At 35.9% G+C, this 12,002-nt stretch overlaps 1 protein-coding gene across 3 annotated transcripts in view; it reads left to right on the top strand.

Annotated features, from left to right (window-relative positions):
• The window catches only part of GNAL (G protein subunit alpha L), a 151,031-nt gene that overhangs the window by 98,699 nt on the left and 40,330 nt on the right, over positions 1-12,002 (top strand). For all 3 annotated transcript variants that reach the window (XM_015587245.2, XM_015587246.2, XM_025044897.1), the window contains one exon: positions 7,271-7,368. In XM_015587245.2, the coding sequence (XP_015442731.1) occupies positions 7,271-7,368 (98 nt within the window). The remainder of the gene's footprint in view (positions 1-7,270; positions 7,369-12,002) is intronic.

The following is a 12,002-nucleotide window of genomic DNA, read 5'->3' as shown; positions in this document are numbered from 1 at the left end:
CCCCACTGCCTTGCGGGAGTAAGCTGTTGATACCAGTAAGGATCATTGGCACCACGTCCCCAGGCAAAGAATTTGGAGGCTCAGTTTACAGCACATGGCTGTCAAAGCAAATTTTCCAAGCTGTAGCAGACATTCTTATATAAATATTCTGTTCCCCATTTCTTCCTTTTCTCTCGTCATCTGCTGCATTCTTTTCAGCCAGCTTAACTCCCTCACCAGCTGTTAAGTGTATGTCTGGACAGATCAAATTAGCTTGAAGGCCTTTCTAGAAAGGTCTGAAAACCCAGGGCGAAACCAGGAATCAGAAGCACACTATTAAAAGTTAAGCTCTGACAGCGACGCCTGTCCATGTGGTTGGTTCTTTGTACTGCGACGGGAGCTCATTCCTCTCCTCAAGTGCAGAAATCGTGTGGCCTGTCTCTCGTACACCCTGCACAGAGCATAGTGCCTTATGTCAGCAGGTGTGCTGTAGATGGTTCTCGAATTCGATTCTCAAGCTTACACATGATTTCTGTTTCCTCGCCATGTGTGTTCTCTGTTGACCTGTTGGCACCTGGCAGGCCTTGCCACAATTGTACCAAAGCTACAGTGTCATGCTCCAAAGTGAGGCTCCAGACCCTCCCTCCCCACCAGCACGGGGCACTGTTGGTCACCACTCTGTCGGCCGCCTCAAGTCTGAGCTTGCCCTTCCCGCTTCTCATTTTGTCTTTTCAGCCACCTTTTCTCTGTCTCCTTGCTGCCCTTAACCTCACACATGCACCTCCTCCCCTGGCCGCCGTGTGCTCATCGGTCCCAGCCAGGTTCTGCCTTGAAGAACAGTTATCCCCCACGGAGCAGAGGAGGAAAGTTACTCTCAGCAGTCAGAGCCTCTCAGCTGGGATTTAAGCCCAGGCACTCAAATACCAAAATCCATGCTCAAACCATAAATATTGTTTTATGATTCCTCATTAGACGCTATTAGTGTATTTTACACTAAAATTTTCCCAAAGAAATATGTATCTAATTCTACAGTTGTTGTCAGTAGGAATATAGCAAACTCACTTCTCAAGACACTTGCTTTTAATCTAGTCTTCTTCCCCAAAAGAGGGGTTCCTCTCTTCTTTTTACCTCTCAGCACACAAAACAAGATTCGGAGTGACTAAGGAGACCAAGAATAATACCTTAAAGTGTTATGTAATTTAAGCTTGATGTTCCAAAGAGAATTTTTGTCAGATAACTTTGATAGAGCCTTGTCTGGAAGGAAAGACTAAAGTCGTGATTCTTTGAGCCTCTTATTCCTAATGAAAATACCTAATTATTTTATTTCTGTTCCCACACAAATAAGTTTCTCTTATGAGTCTCTTTGGCATGCTTCAAATGCACAGTTTTCTCAGAGAATTAGGATTTTACAGAGAGAATCTTAGGTATAAGAGTAGGAGTATTATGAAGGGGAAAATCAAAAGCGAGAAAATTAATTTTGTGGAAAAAAATGCTTGAGGAAAATTATGTTCCCATCACTATAAAATAGATTTATTTAATTCTCTATTATGAATCATGGATCTGATTACTAAAGCTTTATACTGATCACAATTGTCTTGTGAGATTATAAATTACAAATAAAAAAATCTCTAATCAATCTTATTGTATCTTTTTAAAGATACAATACAAGTGTAAGCAGCAAAAACCATGAAGCCTTGCAAGGTGGGCAGTGAAGATCCCTTGGCTAAGTCCTCCTGCACTTTGGAACCACAGGGAATTCAGATTCTACCCCAGGCCTCATGGGTCATGCTTTTGGGAGAAAAACAGAGAGAGGCCGGAGCTGTGTAGGTAACTATTTCTGTGCACAGCTACACAGGAAGAAATTAAAAGCTACTAGAACTAATAAGTGAAGTTAACAAGGTTGCAAATCAAATGCAGAAATCAATTGTATTTCTGTGTACTAGCAATAAAAAAAAATCCAAAAATGACGTTTTAAAAATATGTATATACAAAATAAATTCACAAAAAAACTACTTAGAAAAAATTTAACAATGTGAAAGATCTATACACTGAAACTACAAAACATTATTGAGAGAATTTAAATAAAATACAAATAAATAGATATATCATGTTAATGGATAAAAAAATTCATTATTGTTAAGATGGCATTCTCCCCAAAGTGATATATAGATTCAGTGCAGTTTCAATCAAAATGCCAGCAGGCTTTTTTATAGAAATTGACAAGTTAATTGTAAAATGTATATGGAAATTCAAAAGACCTAGAACAGCCAAAATGATGTTGAAAAAGAACAAAGTTGGAGGATTTAACATTACTATCTTTAAGACATACTACAAAGCTACAATAATCAAGACAGTATGGTGTTGGCATAAGGATAGACATATAAGTGGAACAAAATTGAGAGTCCATGAACAGGCCTACATGTATATGGTCAATTTCAACAAAGACACCAAGGTAAAGCAACAGAGAAAGAGTAGTCTTTCAATAAAAGACTGAGAAAGTTGGATATCCTTATGGAAAAAAGTGAAATTTGACCTTTTCCTTATAACATCTCCAAAAATTAACTCAAATGGATCATAGATCTGAATGCAAGAGCTATAACTCTAAAACTTTTAGAAGTAAACTTAGAGGAAATATTTTTGACTTTGAGTTAGGCAAACATTTCTTAAACACAGAAAAACATAAATACTAAAAGGAAAAAAATTGATTAATTGAACATTAGCAAAATTAAAAACATTGCTCAGCAAAAGATGTTTAAGATAATTAAAATGCAAGCTACGGTTTGAGAGAAAATATTTGCAAAACTTATCGCTAACAAAGGACTTGAATCTAGACAGTTTTTTAAATCAATTTCTCATAAAAAAAGTAAAACTCAATAATAAGACATACAACCTAATTTTTTAAATGGAAAAAATATTTAAAGACACTTCAAAAAGAATATATGCAAGTAGTCAACAATTACATGAAAAGATGTCCAACCTCATTGGTCATTAGGGAAATGTAAGCTAAAACCATAATGAGATGCCACTATATGCCCACGAGAGTAATTAAAATTAAGAAGACTAACAAAATCAAGTATTGGTGAAGATATAGAAAAACTAGAACCCCTAGACATCGCTCTTGACAATGTAAAATAGAATAGCCACTTTGGAAAACAATTTAACTTTAAAAAAAATTTTAAAGTTAAACATTCACCTGCCATATAACCCAGCAATTCCACTCCTGGGTATCAACCCAAGAAAAATGAAAATACAAGTCCATACAAAGACTGGTACACAAATATTCCTAGCAGCACAGTTTTTAACAGTCAAAAACTAGAAATAACCCAAATGATCATCAATTGGTGAATGAATAAACAAATAGTGGTATATCTGTTCAATAGAATAGAACTCGGCAATTTTTTTAAAAAAAGAACAAACTACTAATATATTACAAAATAGATAAATCTCAAAAATATGCTGAGTGAAAGAAGGCAGATACAAAAGACTATTTATTAGATTTCATTTATATAAAATTTCTAGAAAAGATAAAACTTATAGAGACAGAAGTAGATTAACAGTCTGGGACCTGGGGTGGAGATAGGACTTAGCTCCAGAGGGTAAGGAGGTAATGGAGGTGTTCCAAAAATTAATTGTGGTATTGGTTGCATGACTGTATAAATGGATGGATTTTATGGTATGAAAAGTATACCTCAAAAAGCTGTTAAAAATTATTCTAAAAATAGTTAAAGTAGGCTGTCCTAAGGGGAAAAAATAGAGTTTAGTTTGTATTATAAATTTGCTATTGTCCCACTGGTCTCCCAGGCACAAGAGACTGCCATCAACTAGAGAATGAAGAAGCTAGCTGGACTCATAGCATGCTTTTGAATCCAGGTTTGACCATTTCCTAGTCAAGGAAGCTTGAGCAAATAGAAAGTATCCTAAATCATTCCCATTTTGTCATCTGTAAAATGGGAGTTGAATCACCTACATGGCAGGTTGTTTGAGACGTAAATGATACCTTGTATCTAAGACCCCTAGAACATTTCTGAAATATAATAGGCACTGGGTAAATGCTGGGTAAAATGAGATGTGACCTCATTTTATATTTGGTTACTTGTTAATGTCATTGCCAACTGTGGTCATGCTTCATTGTAGGAAAGATATGGGCGTGGGGACTGCTAATGACTTTAAATTCATTTGTTTGATTTTTTTTTTTAGCATAGTTTCTGAAAGCTGTTCCTAAATAGAATTTTAGAGATACTATATTAAATTAGATTTGAAGATGGACAGAAATTTTAAATAACATAATCATAGTGTTACCAGACATGACAGATCCCACATAGACTTTTAACTCAATATATATATCAGATGTCTGAAGAAGAAAATGACAAATCTATTAGATCATTCTGTTATCCAAGGGATAAAATTAAGTAGGTGTATTTTAAATGAATCAGACAGAAACTTGAGCTTTAGAAAATTCAGTTTAAACGGCTATTGACCTGAAACTGCCTATTTCTAAGGTCCATTGGATTATGGTAGTGAACATTATTCACTATGTTTCCATGAAAAATTATGTTAAACACTTATTTATGCTTCAATTTGTTCCAGAAAAGATTTAGAACTGCTTTAAAAGTTTAAAAACAAGTTAATAAAGTAACTGAAAATCCAAGAGAGTGAGGCTAGAAACATGAAAGCAAGTTATGTGGAGCCAGAAGCACAGTTAGTACCCAGACCATAAGGCAAAGCCCTTCACACATGGGACTGACCCCGAAACATGACTTCTAGGCCCATAGGATTAAAAGTTACAAGGCCCATAAGATTAAAAATTAATAATAAAATGTAAAAATCTGTTGCTTGAGAGATGCAAAAAAAGTATTCCTGACACTAAAATTTGAGAGAAGTATAACTATAAGTAGTCCTAGAAAGAATATTGTGCACAATAACATTTTTACACAGTTTCCACCAGCCATAGTACAGGGCACTGAATGTGAAAGCACCTCTGTATGTGTAGCTGGAGCTTTCACTCTAAGCCATTGGACAACCTTCATTTCAAGAAATAAGAAATATGCTTTTGATTCTTATTTCAAAAAAGAAAAAGTGTACCTCAAGTGTCAGTGTAACCAAAAAGTTATTTTATGATATTAGCAGAGCTATTATACAAGAATTTTTATTACACATGTCTTATTATCATATGTTTATTTCCATTTTAGATCAGTTATAAAGAGCTTAAAAGCAAAAGGAAAAATTGCTTCCCATCTGAGAATTCTGTTAGTTTTGAGTATACTTTATATATAAAGGAAGATGTAGACAACATATAGATCTAAATTTCTTTAGTTAAAAATCAAAATTATGCTGTAATATTTTTAATTCTTTTAAAAAGTAAGTTTAGGTTTGATATTGTCATAATTTTAATTTTCTATAACATAATCTAAACTCCTTTGAATAAGAGTAGCATAAATGTTCCTGTATTTAGTTTGCTGAATGTATGAAGATCCCAAAGCAAGTCTCATATTTGGTTATACAGAAAAAAATTAAGAAATGCCACTTTCTTTCCATGCTCTCAACTTCTATATTTCTTTCCATGCTCTCAACTTCTATATCCTCTCAGATGTCAAAAACAGATTACATTTCACTGTGAACCATTCTTTTATATTTTTTCAGATATATGCACACACAACACTGAAATTATTTTTATTTAGTATTCATCTTAATTGCTAATGGAGGCATACTAAAATTATTCCTCATATTTATTTCCCAGTTGTAGCAAATGTATTAGAATTCTAGCCTGGTTCTGTGTTTAGTTATCATTAAAAAAGCTGCATTGGCTGACTGAATATTTAATGATTTTACAGAATTATTTCTTTGTTTATATATTTTTTAGTTGAAAGAGTGGCATTGTGGCTATGATTTTTTAAAGCCTTTATGTTTTAAAAATAATGTTGAAATAGAACAATATGGTATAAGATAAAAACTGAGGGGTTCAGCTACTCTCCTTTATACGGAGATAGTCCCTTCGTTGTCAACTGTGGGCAGTTTAGATTTGTTGATGATGATGACAGACGATAGATATAGAGACATGTGACATAACTTTAAAGATTGTTCCTGACACTAGGAAGTTAGAATTGGACGTACTGAAACCTAAAGGTGCTTAAGCTCAGGGCTCCTCACTCCTACTCCCCCTTCCAAGGTTTTGTACCTAATTTGTATTCATAATTTTGTTTTCCTTATTTTAAAGAGGGTCCCAGAATTGTATGAGCATCAGGCCCCACAATACTTGGATTTATCCTTGTATGGAACTGTGACTCTCTAAGAAAAATAGCAGCCCTTCATTTTTTTCCTCCAAGGACTCTATGCTGATTCTTAGGGAACATGGCAGCCATGACGAACAGAAAAGCCTCGATGGCTTACCAGCCAAGTTGCCCCAGACACTTCTGTGCAGATCAAAGGAGGAAATGGGTGCTTCCTGGTGTTGCCATGAGGGGAAAATGACTGATGTGGGAAGAAATATAAATATTCTAACAAAGGGTTTTGTCAAAATTTATATTTAGCAACTACTATATAGTCACTTGCACTGTTAAGTTAATTTGGGTAATTTTGGAAATGTGAATTCCTAAAGCTGCCTTTTACTTTGAGATAAGGAATGTTCTTGTTTCGAGGTTGCTGCTTGTCATAGTGGGTGAAGTTAAGCACTGTGCCTGCACAGATTTGTGAGAACCAGAAACTGCAGTTCACATTTAAGTCATAGTGTTTAAAATTGCCCAAAATCAGTAAATTACTAGCCCCAAAGAATATAATTTTAAAGGTCTTTTTCTTAAAGAATATAATTTTAAAGTTATTTTTCTTAATTACCTAATTCTTTGGGGCCATCCACTCAAACATGTCTCTTCATAATCATGGCTTACATAGGAAATTTTAAAGAGCAGCTAAGGCAGAACTTAACCTTATAATAGACATGTTTTTTCATTGTCGAAGTGGCAGTTCCACTAGTAAAGTTATTGAGTACCAAGAACTTTTAAATTGTTAGTTAGTTGCTTTTCTCGTTAATGCATGTTGTTAACTTTTGACATAATTTTCACTTGGGGGAACTTTCTGGAATGATCAGCATGTTTGACAAATTGATTTGAGTGATGATAACACAGATTCATCCATTTTCATCACAATGAACGAGGGATTTGTGCATTTCACAGTGTGTAGACTCCCACAAAGAAAATAATTCATGTGTTACCTGCAAAATTGAGAGGGCAGGTTTTTTTCACTATTAACTTTTGAAAGATTATAATATGCTCTTATTTGTAACTTTTTCAAATTTTAGGAATTCTTCGATCATGTGAAGAAACTTTGGGATGATGAAGGTGTGAAGGCATGCTTTGAGAGATCGAATGAATACCAGCTGATCGACTGTGCACAATAGTAAGTCTGCTCTGAGTAGAGCCCAGGCCTCTTTGAAGATAGGATTGCATATGTGGTTGGTTGTACTATCTCCCAGGATTACTGACCTCTCTTGAGTGCAAGGAACAAATAATTAACATCTCACTACGGAAAATAAGCTTTTAAAATAAGGCATGTTTTGTAGATGGAAAATTGAAAATCCAATAGGAATCAGTTTCAGGGAAGAACCAGAAGGATGCTGTATTCATTCTATCTTGATCATGTTTTCAGTTCTATTCGTTTTTTGCTTCTCTACAGTTATAGGCATGTTCGTCAGTTATAATATACTTAGATATTCATTATTATATTTTAATTTTGGAACAAGGGCCCCCAAATTAAATTTTAAAATATCAACATCTGCAATCAAGCCCAAGCTCTTACTTAAAGTAATAAGTGATACATATTAAAAGTAGACTAGAACCTCGAAAGTAGATGGTCATTAATATAATAAGTAAATATTTGATGAAAAATATAATGACGAGAAATAAGGAAAGGACTCTGGTACCGAGGCTGGCTGGTTGTTTTACTCTGAAATGCGTGTTTTCCTATTTTCTTTTGCCACTTTAGATTCATTCTATAACTATTAAAGAATAATGGTCTCCCGGGAGAATGTTAGTCAAGAAGTTCTAGATAATGTTTGCTATTGTGATAACAAAAACTAATTGTTTTTACGTGACTCTTCAGGCAGCAAGAAATAGGCACTTTTACATTTTTAGTCTGTAAATTCTAAAAATTCATACATATGGAAGAGATTCATAAGCATAAAAATCTAGGAATTTATAATATTTGGAACCGAATAATGCAGCTCTGTTGACTTCAAGGAGAAAATAGTTGTGTGGCCCCAGCCCTTTCTCATCCATAGGAGTTCAGGCACCATCACCTTGTGACAGGCACTGAGAAGGGCCAATGGCAAGGCCCTGAGGAGGAGATGCTGGAACCCAGGCACTGACAGGAAGCCAGTCTGGGAGCGAACATATGGGTAATGGAAGAATGGCCATAAACGAGTGAGAGAGGTCGGTGCAGCCAGACCCTCCCAAGTGCTGAAGGCTATGCAAAGGAACTTGGATTTTTCTTCCAAATGGAATGAGTGACCATTGGTTCCATGAGTGAGGCTGTGAGGGTCACTCTGGCTGCTGTATGGAGAATTAACAGGAGAGATATCCCAGTGGAGTGCCTTGAGTCAGGTGGTAGCCATGGAAGTGAGCCCTGGGTGCTGAAGGGACAGAATGAGATGGTGGATTGGATAAGAGAAGCAGAGAAAAGGGGGCATCAAGGATGATAGTGCAGTGGGCCATGGTGCCATTTGTTGAGATGGGGAAAACTGAGAGACGCTGTTTATGGAAAAACAGAGGAAGGTATCAAGCTCCATTTGGAGAGGTTAAGTTTGAGATGCCAAAAGGATATCTAAAGGAGGCATTCAAGCAGATGGTTGTAGGAGCCTGGAGCTCAGAAGGAATACTGGTGATACTAGCATGGATGTTTTCAGCCCACTGTATACAAAGCCTTAGAAATGAGTGAACACAAGTGAAGTGGGTGTAGAGAGTGGAAGGTCCCAGACGAAGGAAGTTAAATCCCCAGGAGGGATGCAGCACAAATCCGCTCCACACACTCTGAAATGACCACCAAAAGCTTTGAATGAGCTTCCACGGCATATGCTAAAGAAACTATTTACTAACTAAAAATTGTTATTAACTGGAAAAATATTTTAAAATTTTTATTTCCTATCACACTTAAGAGTCCTTCAAGACTTACCTTAAATCTGTATTCCCTTTTTACGTTGGCCACACCCTTAAGTTTACATTTGTGAAGATACTACTGTGGTTACTCTCATGTCATTTAGTAGGTATGTTTACTTTCTTTCCACAACTGGATCACTCAGTCCATGAGAGCCAAGCTGGTTTAGATTTGGGTGTGGGAATAAGGAAAGGTTTAGAGCTCAAGTGCAATTTGAGAGGGTACTGGGAGTCCTCTCTCTTCCTGAAGGTCCTTTATCCTTTCCTTCTACTCTCACTCACTCTTTCTCTAACATGTCATTTCACAATCATTTAAAAGCCATGACGGAATTATATGCTAACTCACAATATTTTAGAGATGGAAAGGATATACTAAGAAAATGCTGACAACTGGAATTTCTAGCACAGCTCATAATAATATTTAAATTCATATACATTTACATTTAAAGTTGATGTGGAATATGCGTTTTATCATCATTTTTGAGTATTTCTCGAGCAAAGACGTCGTGAGGGAACACCACAGTGCTGCTCAGGAATTTCTCCTTCTTAAAAAAGAACAATTTATTCTTATTCACACATCACCATAGTTATAAAATTGATGATTTAATTTAAAATAGAACATGCAAATATAAATTTTTAAAACAAGTAGTTAGGATTCGGATGACAATAGGTAGTTCAGATTCAGATCTTACCTCTGCCACCAACCATTGGGTGAAACTTTGGGCAAATTACTTTAATGGGAAAAATCATGTGATCTATTCTCATACAGTCATTGTAGGATTAAATAAGTAGATATCCAAAGTCCTCAAAAGAGTTCCTGGCATATAGCTCTTGCTATTATGTCACCAGTGTGGAAACTGGGACCACAAGGGTAAACTAAGACAGCTAAGATCACAGTTTCCCATTAACAGATAAGATCACAGCCAAGATCTGCTTTTCTTTCAGTTTTGTCCTTTCAAATTACCAGGAACCACAGATAATAACTGCCTTGTGAAAGAGACTCTGGGCCATGAAGTCAAGACTCTCTTTCCGGGCTTGTCAGGAATAAAACACCAAATCATTTTTTATGCTTTCTTAACCTGACATGGCAAAATCACAGAAACCATTTCCCCTTCCAGACCTCACTATCTAGGTAACGTCAACAATTTTGCTTTTTTTATCCATTTTAATAAACATGGGAATCAAGTTAGATCAGTAACCTTTGTCTCTTAATAACAATATCTTATTTTTCCTATACACTCAAATTTTGAGATAGAGGGTAGTGGTGAAGGATTTCAAAAACAAGTAATATTTCAATAACATTTGTTAGACCAACAAATGCTGCCGTACCTTTTTTTAATGTTGCCAAATAAGATGTTAAAGAAATATAAGCTGCTTCCATCTTCCATCACCATCCATTCGTAAAAGAAAAGTCATTTCAACTTCAAGTCGGTGAAGGGACATGATCTCCGAGTAAAGCCCTGAGACTGCAATACGCCAGCCATCTTGTCCAACCCATGAGATTTTTAATTACTGAGAGAATGTGTTTAACTGATCCTTAAATATCCAGCTCCTACGTGAGTGTTCTTACATAAAATAGGTGCTCAGTAAGTCTATTTGAAATAAATGAATTGGCAGAATGGGAGCCCCATATTCACATGGCACTAATAGGAAAAGCTGACCCTGTCCCTTTAAAAGTGCACACCCCACCCCACCCCAGACTCACTCTGGAGCCCCCTCTTCTTTCCCCTTGCACATTCCCAGTGTTCCGACATGGCTTTTTTTTTTTTTTTCCTCTCATCTAAATTGCTTTGAAAAAGATCTGACTTGCATCTTGATATAAATCTAAGTCACGGTGCTACCTTGCTCAACAGCAATGATTTTTAACCTTAATTCTTATTATGATAGGAGTAATTCTAAGCCATGTTAAAGTAACTTCTTCCATGGCAGAAACCACAGGAATATTTGGGGGTAGAGATACTTCCCAGTGATACTGAAATTCTGTTAAGGCTGAGCTACTGATGAAGAATCTAGGGACAGTCTCACAGGTCCTCAAAGGCTTAAACACAGATGCTCAGCATCTTCACTCCTGGATATATAGCCAAGAGAATTAAAAACATATATCTGCATAAAAACTTGTTCATGAATATTCATAGCATATTCATATTGGTTATTATTCTTAATAACCAAAAAGTACAAACAAATCAACTGTCCATCAAATGATGTATGATTAAGCAAAATGTAAAACATGACACAGTGGAATATTATTTGGCAATGAAAAGGAATGAAGCACTGTACTACAACATGAATGGACCTTGAAAACATTATGCTGAGTCAAAGAACCCTGAATCAAAAGACCACATATTATATTCCATTTGTATGGAATGTCCAGGTTGGGCAAATCCATAGAGAGAAGGTAGATTAGTGGTTGCCAGAAGCTTGGGGACAGGAGAAATTGAGAGTAACTGCTAATGGATACAGAGTTTCTTTGAGAGATAATGGGAATGCTCTGGAATTAGATAGTAGTGATGGTCACACAACCTATGAATATACTAAAATCCACTGAATTGTATACTTCGAAATGGTAAACTTTATGTTATGTGAAATTATGTGAATTATATCTCAATCTAAAAATAGAAAGATTATATAGAAGGAAGGATCCAGGGAAAGCAATGGGAACACTGGTCAAGATTGGCGGTGGGTGAGTCTCCTCACAGAGCCAGGAGTCAGATGAATGTCTTAGTGTGCATTTATAAGGTCTGCTTCTTCATACAGCCACAGGCACATGCCACTCTCCTAGCTTGCAAACACATATAGTCAAATGGGAGCCCTCAATTCATAAAGCACCTCTGTTATACAAATGAAAAGGTTATTAAGATTGACGTCATGCTATTTGACATGGAA

The sequence above is a fragment of the Pteropus alecto genome, unplaced genomic scaffold (genome assembly GCF_000325575.1).
Source record: "Pteropus alecto unplaced genomic scaffold, ASM32557v1 scaffold233, whole genome shotgun sequence".
In the NCBI taxonomy this organism is placed as follows: Eukaryota; Metazoa; Chordata; class Mammalia; order Chiroptera; family Pteropodidae; genus Pteropus; species Pteropus alecto.
The sequence above is the reverse complement of the archived record's forward strand: the minus strand, read 5'-3'. Positions and strand labels throughout refer to the sequence as shown.